Genomic DNA, 19183 nt, shown 5'->3' with positions numbered 1-19183 from the left:
TTAGTTAATTAACTGCACTTCAAGCCAGACTGACTGAGGTTTTATATTAAAAATGTTTAATAAGGCATAAACACTAAAGAGCTCTGGATCAGTGACACAGATTATGAGGTAAAGACGAGTGGACGCCTAGTGGAAGGTTCATAACCAGTGTTTAGGTATTAGTGAGGTCCAAAATCTTTCTTATGATGTGTCATATTTGTGGAATAAAACAATAATTAATTACTTTAATTTTAATTTTAAAATGACACCCGTGAAGAGCCTTCAGAAAATATGTGAAAATGGTAAAAGACTTCCTTCTGCTTTTGCAGGAGCAACTTACAGTAACTGTAACAAAACAGAATACTTCCTTCACTTCACTAAAACAGCACAAAGGTCACCTACACGATGCCTCCGGCCCAGTTCTTCCTCGGGCCTAAACCAATTATCATTCCTCATGAGTCACGTTTGCCTCACCTAACCGAAACACAACCCAGCGAGAGGCTCTGTAGGACAGCCATAACCTTATAGAAGTCTTTTCAAATGAAAAGCAATTAAGCAGCAGTTTTACTGTCAGAGTAGAACAGCTGGTTACAGCCAGGCTGGTGGTGCCTGTGACAGCACCTGTCAGTAAACACAGAGGGTGCTTGCCAACATTAACTGACGACCTATTATGCCATCCAAATATGGTCACACCAGCTAAAAAATAAACAAAAAAACAAAAATAGATTAAAAAAACTAACTGGAAAAAATGTAAGTAACTTAAAAGCCAAAGTTCTTCTGGCTTTTTGAAGTTCTTCCAGTGTTTTTCTTTGTACCCTGCCCATTCTTAAGGAAGGGGAATGGGATTATAGGCAGAGGTATGCCAAATCATACAAGACCTAGACTGAAAATTAAGGTAGAAAGATGAATACAAATGTGAACTTTTTAGTTCAACAGAGGTACAACAGTGACACTCTGGTATCTGTGAAGCACAGCATGACAGAAGCTGTGTCATGTTATGGGCTTGCATTTTAGCCAGTGGTGCTTTTCAAAATTCATAAAATTATGAACAATTTGATGACTACTTAATTTTTTCATCCTAAAAATGATACCAAACACACTAGTTGTAACTACAGGGGTTCAACAAAGAATGGCCACGCATCATACTGATGTCTCTCTCTTTCTCTCTCTCTCTCTTATTGTCTTCAGACACCATGAAAACTGAAGAAACACAAAGTTTACAACATAAATGTCTTTGATCTTATCAAAGTCTCTCTCATGTTAGTGTCCGTAAACAGTCTTGAGCAAGCAGAACAGAAAAAAAGCATAATAATGGATATTACTAAAAATGTCCTCTTATTACCAATGTGGAACATGTGTGCGCCTCTTGGACCACATGCAGAATAACATTAATGTTGTGGCTGTAGCTGCATCTGTAGCTCTGTCTCCATGCTAGTTCTGACTCACAATGCCATGGCTGTGCTCCCAGCCAAACTCTGGTCATGTGACCATTACAAACTCTACCTAATACAAACTTACAGCACTTTACATCTTTAACAAACCACATATTTTCTGCCCACATATTTTAGACGTTTTTTAATCAATGCTACACTTTTATCATTTATCCAATAAATTTGTAATTCTTTCCAACAAATAAATGAACTAAATTAAACATGAATCTGTCACAGAAACATATCAAATAAAGAACTTTATTTTAACTGTCTCAGGGACAGTTACACTAGTGTAGTGAAAGCATATAGAAAAACACACAATGGAAACTATCAGTCATGGATTGGCCTCCCCAGACCCGGACCTCAGCTAAATGTGCTTGAAGAAGCCTGGAGAACTATTCCTGAAGACTACTTAAAGACTTCAGAGCTTAGCCTGGTTGGAAAATAAAAGTCATTCTAAATAATATTGATTTTTCTGGCTCATTATAACTGTAGGAACTGTTTTTGTCTTATGTACTCGCCACTCTTATTTTCCATTTTCCTGCCAACATATAAAGAAATGATGGGTGGCTCGAGGATTTTGTGAGCCACAAAAGCAGCATACTCATTTTTATGGCCCACCTCAAGCTGCTGGTAGGAAAACTGCAGTTTTTGCACTTTTTTTTAGGCTTTTATGAACTTCAATTCACATATATGATGTCTACATGGCTAGAATTTAACATAACATATATAACCATGTCTTAAAGTGTGGCAGACCTGGAAAATTGTGTTGACATTTTGAGATTACTATCAGCTAGCACTAGCAATTTTGCCAAATATAAATACATTTTCAGATATTTGAAGCACTTGATATTAAGTTGTCTAACTGAGCAGTTTCCTGCGTGAACAAAAGAAAATATTTTGAATTGTGTTTCATTGATAAACTGTCTCGTATCAAAGACTAACACGAGCTTTGATGAGTTAGTCAGGCAACGTGACTGACAATTATTTGATCTCCTGTCAGCCCTGTTAAACCGTTACATGTGTCACCACCTCTAACTGAAACTATTAAAACCACAGCAGCTGAATGTGAAACATAAACTCCGTGTCTGCTCTTACTCAGGGCCTCCCTTTAACTCAAATGTCTGTTTACTCCTCTGCTGTCATGACTTAGTTTGTATTCATACACAACGGGGTGGAAAACCATGCAAAGCGGACGTTTGATATGAGGTTGCCAGGCAACAGAATATAAGGTAGCAGCTTTTTCAGAGTGACTCAATACAAAGTGTCAGAGTTGGGTGAGCGCTGTGTGTGTGTGTGTGTGTGTGTGTGTGTGTGTGAGAGAGAGAGAGAGAGAGAGGAGGAGGAGAGAGAGAAAGCTATTAAATTAATTCAGTTGCAGCCATAGAGAGAGGCAGCGAGGCACGACACATCAGAATACACTCTGAATGTGAATCACTGCTTTTATGAATTTCTCTGTTTGACAGAGAGCGGTGTAAACTAATCAGCCCATCAGGTCATGTGCTGCATGCATGACTAACACAGCGTTACCTCCACTGATGTTGCTACATGAAACAGCCATCATCATCGCCACGCACAGGGTAATTGCCTTTATTTCGCCACCATGAACTGTTCTACCAATAAAACGTCTCTCCGTCGTTTTACATAGTGACTCGTTTGATAAACTGAAGCTAGCAGGTCATTTTCTATTATCATTTCTTATTGCGTCCACAACACACACACACACACACACACACACACACACACACACACACACACACACACACACACACACACACACACACACACACACACACACAGACGAATCACATGAACACACATGGATGAAATGTGGTGAAGCATGGAAGTGTAAGGCTTCAGTAATGCAAGACCTGCAAGGATGATTATGAATGTAGTGAACTAACAACTCAGTGAGAGTGAGAGGAAGCGATGCCCAGCGAGAGAGACAGAGTGGCGACCAAGTTCAATCCATTCCATGTCACCTCTCCAAGTCTGTGCTAAGAGTAAAGGCAGGAGAGCGGCTGTACCCTGAATTTCAGTTAAACGTATCTTCACTTATTTAGCATAACATCACAAGGAATCTCAGAATTTACAAGTGTAAGCTTCAGGTGCACAAAGTGCACAAAACAGCAGTTTCTCTAATGGCCACTGAAGGCTGGCTCACGATAAACGTCCTGCTTTATAACATCTCAGAGTGGCGTGTAATCTTTTATAACTCATCAATCTGAACACAGTGTGTGGGCGCACTGATTGGCAGGCATCCTGAGACAGGCAGCTCCAGCTGATGGGTGTCTGCTAGTCCTTACCTTCGATGAACTGAACCCCCTTTTGATCAAATGAAATTAAATAACTCGTGTGGTGCAACTCATTCAGGTCAAATTGCGCTATTTTAATCCGGCTGTATCTGTTTATCAGTTAGTTTATAGATGTAACTTGCTTGCCAAGCTTGATAGCATGAGCTAATAACTCTAACTACATCCTTAACCACAAATATGGTCAGTTTTGGCTCTAAAAAACCACCATGGTGATGCCAAAACACTAATGCTGAAGCTTCCAAAAGAGTCATAGCGGCAACACCCGTCAATACTATTCTGTGACAAAGCGTTTGCCCTTGTCCTGATTTCTTAGATTTTTGCATATTTGCAACAATTAAATGTTTCAGTAAATACAAATTGCAGTTTTTAAATTGCGATTTCATTTATTAAACGAAGAAAAGCATCTCAACCTACCTGGCCCTGTGCGAAAAAGTCAGTCCCCCCTAAACCTAAAAACTGGTTGTGCCACCCTTGGCACCAAGAGCTGCAATAAAGTGTTTGTGATGATTGACGACAGTCTTTCACGTCAGTGTCGAGAAATTTTGGCCCTTGTAATTCAGCTACATTGGAGGGTTTTCAGCATGAACGGCCAGTTTAAGGTCATGACACAGCATCTCAATCTGATTCAAGTCCAGGGTGGCACAACCAGTTGTTAAGTTTAGAGACTAAGTACTTTTTCAAGCAAGGCCAGGTAGTTTTACATCACTTTTTTCCATTAATAAATTAAATCGTCATTTAAAAACAATCCCACGACAGAAATAAATATCTTGACCAAAGCAGTAATTTTGCCAGACCACTTCTGAGTTGATGAAGTCCAGGTGATCAGAAATAAAAACACGTAAATTTATTTTAAAGTGATGAACAGGTACAGGTGCGTACAGGTGTCACATTTAAACAGATTACCAAACAAAAGACACAAAAACAGTGTGATGTCACACCTTATAGCACCATTGGTGAACTGCCACACCCACCACTTAATATGTCTCCCAGTGCTAAAACAAATCACAATCTTAATGCACGTTGTGCTTTAAGATAAAGACATGACCGTATAGACAGAAACTCAACAAGCCCCTGTGAGCAAGCACTTGGCAACAGAAGCATCATTCTTTTAACAGGGAGAGACCTCTGAGCCATCAGTTTAAATCCAGCCGTGGTTTTAACAACGAGGTGATAAAGAAAAGCTAATATGGGAGGAATCTTTATAATCACTGTTATGGAAGAACCAAGACCTTTTCCCTGAACATTTAGGACCTCGTGATAATAAAACACAGCATAGAACTGGACTAGCTGGATGTTCCTGACCAGTCGGCCTGCTGAACAGATTTGGAAGTGGGTTTTGAATGAAGGATTGTAATTGTGTGTAATGAAGTGATCGCTGTCTGAGAGCTTGCATGGATACACTTTGTATAAAAACACATTATGTTTTAAAGAAAAGGGATAAATTGCCCGTTTTTACTTCTTCTTCTTCTCCTTTTTTTATTTTATTTTACATTGTTCAGTTTTAAATAACTTAGTGGCATTTTCCTTTGTTCAATTTTGAAAATGTTTTTTTATTGCCTGAGTAATTCCTTTGTAACTGATTTGTGTTTTGTGAAGTACATTAGTGTCTGTCTCTGCTTTTTTCTCATTGTTTTTATTTTATAATAACCAGATCCACAGCAACCTATTTGTCTGAATACTACTGCTTTATTTTTTTCTATGTACATTATTTTTCATTTTCTTTATCACTGATCCATTACTTTCAGTTGTTTTAACCATTTATCCACAGTTTTTTCCCTCCACAATCAGCCTGTTTCTCCCTTATACTTGGCTAATATATCCAACCTCATGTTAGTTTTTGTTTTATTCTTTTTTTTATCTCCTATTGGTACCATGTTTGCACAATGCATCTTTTACTTTTTGCTTTATTTCATGAACAACGCTCTAAATCTGACTAAATACAACCCCAACCTTTGACACACAAGTAGCTTAAAATTGCACAGAGGAGCTTTAGTCCCATGATCATGATATCACTGTCCACTGCTTTTAGCTCACACTTTAAACCACGTGCACACCACTTTTCAGTACATCCCACTGATTTAGTTGTTTATACACCTCACATTTAGCTAAAGTTTTATACTTCCCACTAATATTAGCTTACATTTTTACGTTTTTACCTTATGTTTTGCATTTTCAAACTTTTTCTATTGCTACTACTTTACTTTCCAGCTATTTATACATTACTTTGAGCTAATCTGTTGTTGTTTTTAAAAATATTGTTATTTCTACTTTAATAGTATTTTAATATATCTCTTTTTCTTCTTCTTTTTACTGTGTCAAGCAACTGCAAAAGGATCCTGGCGTGTCAATTAGTGATATACTCCACCATTAACCTCATTAATTACTCATTAATACAACCACTCTTAGGAAGCACTAGTTTCACATTTTCTTAACTGCTGTGGCGTTTAATTAAAATTTCTTCACTCATTCTTATCAGTGGAAACATGACAAATAATTCATTTGTAATTTTATATGAAAGTAAAACCAGCAGCAGAGCGTTAAATGTTTCCCCAAAGCAGCAACGACAGAGTGCGGTTCCTCTTTAAACTGTGACCTGGAGTAGTGCTGATGTGTGTTTTGTTAACCACAGAGACGTCTGGCTTCCTATGTCTCACCATGCATCAGGGCCTATATGCTAACCCTTCACCTTCTACAAAACAGCTACAGATAGCTTCATATATGAAAAGCTCTAACTTAAATGTATATTTAATGGCTATGAATGAGTATTAGTGAAAACTAACAATAAAAAAATGAAACCAAGAGCTCATGTGTTGCTAAACTTGGTTAAACTGCTCACCAATAGTTAGATAAAGTGAATGATGACTGATTACATTAAGGTTGGACTTTGAAATGTCTTGCTAACACGCTGTGAGCTGATAACTACAAATACAAATACTGCACACAAATGTTTTGTAAATTCATGATAGTTTAAGTCATCTTTAAAGAGGCTTCTCATAAAACTAGCAAGTGACCTTGAGTTACAATCTGGAAATTGTTTCTAAGCAGCTGAGCCGAGTGTGGTTTGGATATAGGCGGTCTTCAACCTCCCAGCTGCCTAGTGCAAAATCTGTATAAAGTCCAACTGTGCCCATGTGGGAAGTGGATAACCAACCATGTGTCCTGCCTCCTGTACTCCACTCAGACAGCACCTTGTAGTAACAAACATTTTACATGTAAACTATCATGTGTGAAAACTACTTCTTCTTTTTTTTTTGTGTGTGTTTTTTTAAAGAGGCTATTGTGTTTATTTCCATCTCCATAGTTTCTATTCTTGGACTCTACTAGAGTCACTTTTGCGTCGCTTTATTTATTCAAAATTCAAAATAGTCCTCATTTATATTATACAGGGCTTTGTTGTAGCACCTTACGTTATCCTCTGAGACAGGAGGCTTTTCTCATTTCTGTGATTTGTGCCTCCTCGTCTCATTTGTCCTTCGGTCTATAACATGGAAATCAATCTCAGTGCACCATGCTGGAGGACGTCTCAGTTTGTTGAGGACAGCATGGAGGAGCTATAACCAAGGATGCCCAGGTGTGTCCTTCAGAAAAAAGTTTTGCACTCAGTGTGTAAAACAACTGGTTGTTCATCATTGTTTGTGGGTGTGTGATAAAAATATTTATTGTGTCATGTTGCACCAGGCTTTAAAAATAGCCCTGAATATAAAAATGCCATGACAACCGTTTCACCTGAGATCATGAAACACAGCTATAAACAAAACTATGTATATGATGTAGTTGTACCACACATCAGTATAATATGAGACGAGGAGTCCAGGATGTGTGATTCCAGAAAAAGCAGAGGGAGGAGATGTATTTCATTTCTACTCTGCATCCATTAAACTGACTTTCTTCTCACTGGCTGCCCCTCATAATGCTACAGGTTAGAGGAGTCAGGGATTGAACCACTGACCTTTCAGTTGGTAGACTGCTCCGCAACAAGTGCCCCACACATGACTGTGCCACCCGAGTTTCTTGCTCCCAGGGGTTATATGAATATATGCTCACTGCACTATTTTAAACTTTGGCTTTCTATTTTTTTATTGTAACAGTTTATATACTAACCCTTCCAGTGAGCTGCAGTTCTCTGGGTAAAAATGCCTTGTTGATGTCAGACTGCAAATAACCACTTTTTTACAACCAAAGTATGCAGAAGAGTATCTCTAAATGCACAACACAATGAACGTTGCAGCAGAAGACACACCAAGTGCTGCTCAGCCTAAAATGTTCACACACACTCACAAAAACAAGACCATCCAATAGCGACTTCTGATTTCTGCTGCTACATTCAGGCAGGTTCAGAATTTGACTGTCTATTTGTTTATTACCACAGTGTACTCGTGCACCATGTCACAAAGCTCAAATCATCTTAAACTGTTCTCCTGAACATGACAGTGAGTCCACTGTACTCTAATGCAGCGGTACCCAACCCCCGGGCCACGGACCGGTATCGGTCCGTGAGTCGTTTGGTACTGGGCCACGAGAGCTGACGCTCAGGTGTGAAATTTATGGTTTTTATCGTTTTTTAGACGTATTTTTTTTAATCGTTTTTATCGTTAACTTTGTTTTCCTGGGTCTTTTCCCGTGTGTTATGAATAAATCTTCTTTTTTTAGGTACCGGCACTGGTTTTATTTTGCTGTATTTATCCGCGACACCTTAAAGGCCGGTCCAGGAAAATATTGTCGGACATAAACCGGTCCGTGGCGCAAAAAAGCTTTGAGACCTCTGCTCTAATGGCCTCCACAGTCATCAGATCTCGAATAGAGCTCCTTAGGGATTTGGTGGGTCAGGAGAGTCCCATCATGGATGTGCAGCAGCTGGGTGATGCTATCATATCAACATGGACCAAAATCTCTGAGGAAAATTTCCAGCACCTCTGTGAATTTGTTCCATAAAAAATACAATTAAGTTCTAAAAGCAAAAGTGGAGTGAAATACATTTATACCAGGTGAATATGCCATGCTGTCAGGAACCTTCAGTTTATGTTTATTAGTGTTTGAACTGAAAAGCGAAGCACAAGAAAAACAGATAAAAATCAATAGAAATTTATTTTCTTACTTATCAAAAATATCTGCAACAGAATTGCATAGATGGACACAAAATAGCTTCCATGATTGATTCATGTGACTGTAACAATGAGAAGAGAGTAAGACTATTCCAGTGTGTTCTTCTCTCAAACACATGGGATGCTTATTTGAACTGAATAAATTCATACCATAGTTTCCCGTTTTCAATAAAGATTAGCTAATACGTACATTGTGATATACATCTCCAATTTTTTTCCTTAAAAATCCAAATGGATAATCACTCCTTATAAATAAGGGTAACAATAAATATTCCAAATATATTAATTCTTGGTTTGTTAAATACTTTCCGATTATATTTTCTGAACCGATTATGCCACACAGAAAAAAAGGGAAAACTCTTCATGATTATAATTTTTAAAGCTTAATTGCTATGATGCTCCTCTATGACAAATCAAATGGAAATGAAAAGTAAGAGAAAAAAAAACAAGTCCTCAGCTTCTTCACAGATCAGTAGAGCACACAGATCAGCTCAGTGTGTTCGGTTCTGCCGGAGTCGACAGTAAGGAAGTTTTTTTGTTTTTCGTGGGTACTGCATATCATTTTCACACAGATAGTATCCCAGAAATTAATCCTTCAGCTTCTCATCTGGAAACATCCTCCTGCTGTCCCTCGGTGTGTGCTTATCCAAAGTAACCGACTGCCAAAATAATTTGGAAATCCACGTAATCCAACATTTCCAGGCTTGCTCCTGTCGCTGCTCCTCCATCAGTTGGCGTACTGTTTGTAGAAGGCAACTTTGACACGCTCGATCTGGTGACACAGCTTGATGGCAGGCCCGAGCTTCAAGTCCATACACTCCTGGACTGTGGGCAGAGTCAGCAGCAGCAGGGCCTGACCATCGATGTCCTGCACACAAGTTAAACAGAAATATTCAGGGTTTGAAGCTTTCAGCTTAAACTCCTGTAATGTACTTCACCTCAAAAAAAGCTGCTTGCAGAGGGCGTTTTTATACAAAATTAGAGCTTCAGTTTAGTTTCAAACAGTCTAAGGATGAGTTTTTTTTATTTTTAGTGTATTTATATAAAGTATTTGTCAGATTCTAAGTTGAAAAGTTCAAAACAAAGCTCTAATAAAATATGATAATGAAAGCACTCGACACATTTAATAACATTGCCATTCTAATCTCAACACACTGAGCAAAGCCTTCATTGGCTGGTTTTCTTGACAAATGTGACCAAATCACCAGACTAAACAAAACTCATTCTGTTTGTAAGTACACAATCTCATTTCACTTTAGACTATTTAGGCTAGGTTTTATTTCCATTTGAGTTAACTAAAACATGTTTAAATTACTATAATAACCTTACAAAAAGTCTCTAAGTAACAAAACAAGAAATGTTACTAATGGTTTTTTAAAAGGCTTAAATCTTGATTTCACACATTTTTGTATTATTAATTCTCTTTTTATTCTTTATTTTCTAAACCAATTAAAATGTGCAGTAATATGAAGTAAACAATTTTTTTCCCCCAAAAAAGCAGAAAATAATCGACCGCTCGAAGAAGATGTCATTTGTAGCTGGATAAATATCTGCCTGAGAAAAGCTGGTACCCACTGCACCTCACAGAAACAAATAAGGGGTTAAAAATATAATATCCACACATGTTATTTATCACGTCTGTGTTCAGTGTAATATGTGAGAGTCTCTGCTGGCTTTTACTGTCTTGGTTACACTGAGGTGTTTCTCTGTGTGTGTTTATCTACTCTGTGTGTAAAGACAGCCCCTCCCCTCCTTCTACACACACAGTCCAAGGAGAGACACACAAGCTGAAGTCAGTCGAGTTAATCACTCTAAAATAAACTAATAAAAAAAACCACATTGTTGCCACCTAAACCAATCAGTGAGGCAAACACTGTATCTAACCAAACACTGGGCCATCAAGAAAAATATATTAAAACAATTTATAGAAGAGTTTGTACACAGACAGTTGAAAACAGGGGCTCTGTCTAAAAATATCTATGATTTCTCTAATGCTACATTTTTGCTCAACCCCTGAAATTTAGTTACTTTATTCTGCACCTTCAGCCCCTATTTATCAAACAAGCAACACTTTTATTGACATGTATACCTAACAGTAATTGTGTTTTTGTTTTTTGTTTACCTGCTCCTGGAAAATGCCAGCCAGAGATGCGCAGTCGGTAGAGTTAATGAACTGGACGACTTCATCTACGCTCCACTCCAGAGGGTTTCTGTCCAAAACCAGCTGACCGTCCTCCTCCTCCACCTGAAGTTGCACATAAAAGGCACACTGTGAACTAGAGGGTAGCACACACTGCTCTGGGTTCTGTTAATCACTCAACTATTTCAGTGTGGATAGGATAAATCATGATGCAAAATCCTGATGTGATAAATCCCCCCATCGTTGATTTTTTCTGGTGTAGAAGCTCGTGATGGAGCTGTTTTACTCTCCTCTCGACACTATTACTTTTACATATAATTAAGTGTACCAAAAATATGATGCATTAATATCAGTAAACTTGCTTGTCATAAAGAGTATGGGGAACCTGTTTTGTAGCCTCTCTGCTTTACCTGCATGTCTTGTCCTTTGGCGGGCTGGTACTTGCTGTTCTGGTTGTACGCAGACAGCGAGCGAGTTGACCTCCTGCGACCTGCGGGAGCCTCCGGGCTGAGTGCCGGGCCGAGTGCCGGGTTTCCCGCGCTGACGGCTCTGCGCAGCGCCGTGGCCCGGCGAGGACGGCTGCTGGTCACCTCCACCGATGAGGTGTCTGTGTGGTCCTCGCGAGGTTCCGAGCTGGTGCCCTCGCTGCCCGACTGCAACGCCCTCTCTTCGTCCTCCTCTCCCTCATCACTGTCCTGGAGAGGGGAGAAAGAAGGGAGTTAGAGAGGCGCTCAGTTGTTCACAGTTGTCCCAGAAATCATGCATATCATGCAGAAATGTTTGTCTCAATGTTTATTCACCAAGTTTAGCAATTTATTCAATTTACCAGTCAAATGAGAGTTGTGGAATAATTAAAAGCAAAAGAATTGTAAAAAAGCTGTGGATAAACAGTAAATACAGAAATTTTTAATTTGAACATCAGCACAAAAGCTGCTTACAAAAGCCGAACTTGAATGTTTATGCCTCCTAAATGTTCTCACAGCATTTTGTTGGGATCATTTTGGTAAAATGTTGTTAGAAAAGGCTGAAACGCACTGGTGTAACAGTAGAGGAAACATTTGAGCTGGACTGAAATCTGAAGTTTCTTTTAATGACATTAGCCAAAAGTTTCTTGTTTACACAGACAAAGCAGAGGCTTTTATGTTAACCAGAAGCTGCTACGTCAATTTAAATGTAGACAGAAATATCTATTAAATATTACGACTGTAGCTGACTGAGATAAAAACAGCTTTTCATGCAAAAAATTAGTTAATAGTATAAATGATTTGATAGATCTGCTAATCTGGTGACATGTAATTGGTTACATGTCAGTCTGCAGTGATATAACACAGAGAAAAGAAGCCACTCCTCACAGATGCCAGAGCACAGAAACGATCATTAACATGAGCGGGTTATCTATTCAATCACTTTGTGTTTCTCTTTAGGACTGAAACAATCTTCCAACCAGTCCGGCCAGTAAAACTCCACAATGTTGCTGAACCACCTCACGCATAAACTATACTTTCAGCCTAACGATTCCCTCCCTCCCAGCAACCGCCATCCTTGTTGAGGCCACATGAATGTGTGTTTTTTTTTAATGTAATGAGGAAGGTAACTTGGTAAATTTAGGGTTTGGGTTATCATGCTTTCCTATAGACACAAGTACATAAAACAGGTAAGACTAGATTAACCTCAGCCAGCCACTGCAATAAAATGTTGCCACGTGAATTCTTTATTATTAGTAAACCAGAAATTTTGAATATTATGCAGGTATATTTACACTACTTTTATGTTGTTTGTTGACAAGCAATGCAGTGTTCCAAACTTCTGGTATAAACACTTGGAGTATTGTAGGAGTGCTGGAGGATACGATTTTGGGGTTAAAAAGCTAAAAATTTGACTTTTTACTTCATAACTTGTGAGCAATGAAGCTCATTCTTTTTTTTTTGTTGTTTCAGTTTTTTCAGGGTTATGCTTGTTGCCTGGTAATACACTGGTAATATTTTCTGAGGTTAGGTGCTCCAAATCCTGTTTGGGCCACATTTGAACCTAAGTAATTACCACAGTAGGTTTCATGTAATGTTAGTTGGATATGTTGAATTTATTGACTTTATTGCTAGAATACTCCCACTTATTCTGGATTATCTGTCCATCTGGGCTTTCTCTGATTTAAAGCAGACCTTAACTCCCTGCTAAACTGGCTTGTTGAGTTTCACTGTGGACTTTGAGTGATTTTAAGGAGGAATCTGCAACATTTAAAAAGTCTTCTTGTAATAAAGAGTGCTGAGGTCAATTGATCATAATACAGTCACATAGAAGATGCTACCTGCTCATTCACTGGTGTTAAAAACATATTCCTGTGGTTTAAAAGTGACACAGACAGCAATCTGGGAGACGTATTTATGATGCAAGAAATGGAAACTTCTCCTGCTGTTAGCTGAAGAACAGAAGAAACAGATTTCATTTTAGTTGCCGGTTCAAAGGCACAGTGGGGTACGCTTGCCACAAAATTTTATTGTGCGAACACCACAGCTACACTAATGCAGCTTTTTATTATCCAACATGCCAGGTTGTACTGCCCTCCTGCTAACAACTCAGCAACACTGCCCAAGTGCAGAGGACCAAAATTTAAGAATGCGATAATTTCCTGTAATCACTGTTAGTACAGAAGTCTGTTGTTACGTGTCTTGAAATGTATTTATGTTGTTGCACAAGTCTAATATTTTTCCAGACGAATCTATCTTTCAGCCTGACTTTCAGGTCAGTATTTATTTTATATTTAATTTTGTATCGTCATCAGAACTGTTAATGTTAAATCTGTTGTTTTTGGTCATCTTTAACAGTCATAATAATTTATTTATTATAATCTTATCAACTATTCTCCCCTTATTTAACCGGAAGATGAATGGTCAGATTTTGTCTTTTTATCCCTGTCATATAGCGGTCTGCAGCATATTCACACGTAGTATATGAATATAAATTAAGACACAAACTAAAATCTCTCAGGGCCTTCTTTTAACTTTTATGTTGCTTTTTTACTTTCTATTCTACAGTATGTGTTAATATTTTAAGTGATCACTTTTAAAAATCTGTTTATCTAAAATCTATTTATTCGTAATACCACCTCTTTATTCACCTGTAAATAACTCAACCTGCACAAAAAGGTGTAACACAAACAAAATGTGACTAAAAGTTTTCTGAAATGTTTGTTTTTGTTTTTTTAAACCACAGCAGCAGTGACAAGGACATCTCACCCTCATGAATTTTTATTATTATGTTATCCCCACTCTGCTTCATGTTTTCTAGCCACAGAGTGACAGTTTGTTTTTCATAAACAGAGCGGGAGCGCAAGAAGAGAGACAAGTGCACACTGAAATTAACAGATCCTTTTAAAATAATTACAGTTTATTCAAATCCTGACTTGCTTTCTATGGTGTGAAAGGTTCTGCGTGTCTTCTATTGTTTCATTCATCCAGACTGCACAGTGGGCGTATTAAAAGGTGGATTAAGTGCTTATATACACTTTTAATAAAAGTAGATTTTCCCATTTCTCTAAATATCAGCTGGACTGGCCTCTAATATGAGTGATAAACACTGATCATTTAATCATAAAACAAATATGGTGAGAAATGTGTCTTAAATCCTTTGTGACAAATGACAAAAGACATAATGAATAATAAAACTGTCTTTTGTTGACAGGACACAGGAATTTCTATTAATTCAGGACTCAAAGGCTGTCAGAATGCTGCTCCATTGCCGCCTGATCGATGCAAATCCAAAGGTTGTCTCTCTCTCTGCTGAGGCGCTGCATGCTTAGCATTGTTCTAGGCTGTGGCCTCCAGATAATCATATTTACATTTAAATGGCAACAGACATTACGTGAGGAGGAGGTATGGCACTCAAGGGATCCAGAATAGAAATCCATGCGAGTTTTCAGAAATGCTAAAGATCCTTGCCCCGAAAGAGCCCATTAAAACCCGAAACAGGAAGCATGTAAGCAAATACTCTTTCAGCTGTGTTGATGCTTACCCATAGCAGAGGTGCAGGAACCTTTCAGCTGTGCTGTGGACATTATATTTTACCTTTCCACTCATGATTGTAGTAAAAAAGTCATGCCAGTTTATACTCTTCCTGTACTGATAACATAAGATTACTATGGCATTTGTACAGTGGTCTGGATTAAGCACTTAATGAAGCCGTAACGCTCTGAAACTGTGAGCGTGTAGCATTGTGTTATACTTAATAACTTAGATTTGTGTAACGCTTTTCAAGAAACCCAAGGACGCTTTACAAAAGAGTATAAATAAACAAAAAAAGGCTAGAGGTCAAAGGCTTTGCTTAATACACGAGTTCTGAGAAGTTTCTTGAAGGACTCCAGTGACGGGAAGTTACGCCCCGGCCTACATGCAAAATGTTGTGAAGCTCATATAGGTGTCCACATAACCTCTGAAATTAAAGTTATGGCACTCTCTTTATTATAAGTGGCTTCAAAATAAGTGCTGTTCGTAGTGAATGTATATTTGTCAGACCTCCTTTCTTTGTTTACTCTAAATCTGTTTAACCAGGACAAAAAATGACCTAAATCAGCCATTTCATTCTGCTGTGACAAATGTAACGATGGTATTGTCTCACTTCATCATGCAAAAGCCATGAGGAGTAATATTCAATAGAAATGTCTCAGACAATTGTGAAAAGCTTTTAAAAACAGAAAAATAGTTTTGCAAATTACTGATGTTATTGATAAATATATCACACAATATTGAGCATATCAGTCATCACATGTTTATTTAGTCCAATGTGATTGGCTGACCAGTATTTGTGCTCAACCCAACATTCAGGCTGAACGTAAAGCTGCTCTGGTGTCTCTGCTGGACGTGGTTGTTGATTGTTGTTGGATCAGGAGGACGTTGCTGGACAACGCCACCAGAAGGTCCTGGAGTGATTTCCTCATCTCTGCTTGCCTCGTCTTCTTCTTTGAGGAACAGCTGCGTGAGTTTTCTTACAGATTTTGTGATGACCAAACCCAAGATGAAACCCAGAGCGAGGACGGGCATGATGAGAGTCTGTTTAAGTCAGAGTTCTGCGAATCTTCATTTAATCCAGCAGGCACGAGTCTTGTTGAAACTGATGATGTTAGCAGTCTCAGGTGGAATGTTTCTTTTTGTGCTGGTTTTCTTTCATTGCTATGGTGACTCAAAAGCTCCTTGTTGCCATGGCGCCATGTTGTAGTACAACCAAAGCCTTTCTAGAAGCAAATCTCACCACTTTGCAGCCATCTTGAAAAAATTCAAGATGGCTTGAACCAAACCAAAACAAAAACCTGTAGCTCCTCTTATGGCCACTTGAGGCAGTCTAGCTAGACTCCCATACTTTGCACAGTTTCATATAAAAATATTCCAGGAGGAGCCTAGACATCATGGTTCAGAGGTCCACTATAAAATGCACTGAATGCAACGCCTGTGTAGGCTGTTAAAACTAGAGAATAGGGTTGCCAACCGTCCCTTAAAAAACGGAATCGTCCCGTATTTAGAAACAAAAGTACACGTCCCGTATTGAGCTAATAAGGGACGCACTTTGTCCCGTAATACAGTGAGAATCAAAAGTAGTCTATAAATGTTTATGGAATTAACGCTTTGTTTGAAAACATAATTCCCAGCCCCTCTCCTGCTTTGTGACCAATGAGCTGACAGCACACTTATGACAATTCGAGTATGACAATTCAGATTACCGCTCATCTCATTGGTCGAGGAAAGGTCGCTTACGGAGAAAATACCGGAAGACAACAGATGACCACAACAAGAAGCATGGCCAACAGGGAAACAAACGCCGACACTGCGGTGCAAGTCTCGGACGACAGTACACCTAAAGCTGGGCAGACACTGTGCGATTTTTTCAGTCGCGTTATTCAGCTCCTGCTCAAACTGCACGATTGACTCGCAGGGGTTAGAAGTTGGTAGGTCACGATGCAGGTCTCACACTATACCGCCCGATGCTCTGATGCGACCTGAGTGCTCACACTGTGCGTCCATAAAATTAAGGTTATAACAGAAAATCTGTCGCTCGCTCTCTCTGTCTCTCACTCACACAGACACACCACCACCATCAACTTTGCTAAATTGCTAATGAAAAACATGATCAGGCAGCTGTGATTGAGCAGCGATGTAGATCCAACTATTTTCACGGTTGTTGTGGTCGTGATAATTTTGTGAGGCCACATCGAAAAGGCTCGGATGAGCTTTTCAAAGTTCTACAAGTTGTGCCTCCATCGCTTGTGTCCAGATCACACGCTGCACAGCCGTGCTGCTCCATCTTTTTCACCGACGTTTACGTGTTTGCGCACGAGCAGTGTGAGCGGCTCACGAGCGATTGATGATCGGGAGCTGGTCGTGAGGTGTTAATCACTTCTCGTTACCCCACGTATACTACACGACGCACGATGAAGGCCAAAATCGGTCCGATCACTCAAAAATCGGCTCAAAATGGGCCTAAAACCGCACAGTGTAAGCCCAGCGTTAGAGCAGCAATGTTTGTTCCCCTCAGAGAAAGGGAAGAATGGGAAAAGGAAAACACCTGGCTGGAAAAAGTTAATATGGGCATGTGCAGTGAATATCAGGGCTATGTGGCCAGAAGTGTGATAATATAATTTATTTTGTGTAATAAACAACTGCAAGGATAGATGATTACAACAAATAGATGACTAATACATAAAAGTAATACATAGATGAATAATGATGATGAGTTAAGATGCGTAATCATGGGAACAAGCGGGTTTTCAAACGGGAGCAGCTGATTAGCATTAGAAAAGCTGAAATAATACCTCAGCTGAAGCCAATTGTACTAAATGCACTAAATGTGCACTGTTACAAGAATATTTTTCTTTCTATTGTTTTCTATTATTTTAAGTTAAGCAGGACAGAGTTCTTTTAAAGAAAGATTTACTTATATTCTCAAAAGTTAAGCATGACAGGCTTCTGTTTAAGAAAGAGACCTGTTTTACTGTGTTAATGTTGTCATTTTGAGCTAAAAATAAATGGCTAAATGATCATTTGTTTCACATGTGTTCATATCACAAAGAATACACATCTACTTAAATCAAATTCAAGTCAAATGGTTAAAAAAATAATTTCACACACAAAAAAAGAGCTAGAAAATTCACCACACTGGGAAGGGTGAAGACAACTGGGTCGCCCGGCCCTGGCCACGAGGTGTCCCTTATTTATTTTTCAGGGAGTTGGCAACCCTACTAGAGAATGAACTCATGCCTGCTTTCACTGAAAACTGACCTTATCCCTGTGTTAATATGATAAAGCTAACTGAGGCCTTAACCTGTGAGGTAGTCATATAATACGCTTTAAAACTCACACAAATGCAGACTTGATGCCTGAAGACGGTACTTCTGTGGCATCTGCATATTAAATGAACAACTATAATGTGATTGACTGCAACCTTTCTGTGCCAGATGTGTGGCTATTTTTAGCTACAATAAATAACTCAGTGCCCAGCAGTGGATATATCTGCATAAGGCACCTGCATGAGAAGCTCCTCTTTTACCCCGCATTTTCTATATTCACATGTGATTTTGTTTATAATTTATACACTGTGCACTTTGTTGTGAGTGTACCTGCTGCTTGTCACATGAGCAGGAGTGCACAGGACACTTGTTATGAGAGACAAAATAAAGGACTGAGGAAGAAGTGAGGTGTTTTCTAACCTGCGGGGAGCCAGCGGGAGTGTAGTCCACAGCAGAGGAGCGTCTTTTCTTCTGCACAAAGATAGCTTTCCTCTTCTTCCTGCGGCGCGTCGGCTTGGCCAGCTCTCCCTCTGCTGTCTCCTCTCCTGCAGTGGGCTTGGATAGCTTCCTCTTCTTCCCATAGTAATAGGCTGTGGATGCAGAGCAGATGTTGAAAACAATGCACCCAAAACAAAACTTAGCCACTCATCCAGGGCAATTATACACTCTGCAGCATCACAAGCTTTGATTTGGGTCTCCTTCATAGCTGTGGTGCAGGAAGTGATGCGTATAATTACAGAGACTCACTGTATTTGGTTTTTGTTTGGACGGAGCAGTTCTCTGGGCACTTGTCAGTAACGAGGATGGGGCTGAAGAGGTTCGGGCAGCACTGTAGTTTCACACACACTTTACGGCAGAAATCTGGGATCTGGTCTGCTAGGCGGACAATCCGTATGGTGGAACGATACGTTTTTCCTTTATATCTGTGTGTGGGAGGAAGGAAAGGG

General features: G+C 39.2%; 1 protein-coding gene across 3 annotated transcripts in view; it reads right to left on the bottom strand.

The window, feature by feature from the left end:
- Window positions 1-8790: 8790 nt before the first annotated feature.
- sfmbt2 (Scm like with four mbt domains 2) overlaps window positions 8791-19183 on the bottom strand; it is a 65441-nt gene continuing 55048 nt past the window's right edge. For all 3 annotated transcript variants that reach the window (XM_082511518.1, XM_082511520.1, XM_082511519.1), the window contains 5 exons: window positions 18984-19159; window positions 18657-18826; window positions 11377-11661; window positions 10949-11071; window positions 8791-9694 (listed from right to left, as the gene is read on the bottom strand). In XM_082511518.1, coding sequence (XP_082367644.1) covers window positions 9554-9694; window positions 10949-11071; window positions 11377-11661; window positions 18657-18826; window positions 18984-19159 — 895 coding nt within the window. In that variant the 3' untranslated portion in view covers window positions 8791-9553. The remainder of the gene's footprint in view (window positions 9695-10948; window positions 11072-11376; window positions 11662-18656; window positions 18827-18983; window positions 19160-19183) is intronic.

Source organism: Aulonocara stuartgranti (assembly GCF_965226115.1).
Source record: "Aulonocara stuartgranti genome assembly, chromosome: 17".
Classification (NCBI taxonomy): domain Eukaryota; kingdom Metazoa; phylum Chordata; class Actinopteri; order Cichliformes; family Cichlidae; genus Aulonocara; species Aulonocara stuartgranti.
Note: the sequence above shows the minus strand (reverse complement) of the source record. Positions and strands in the feature narration are given on the sequence as shown.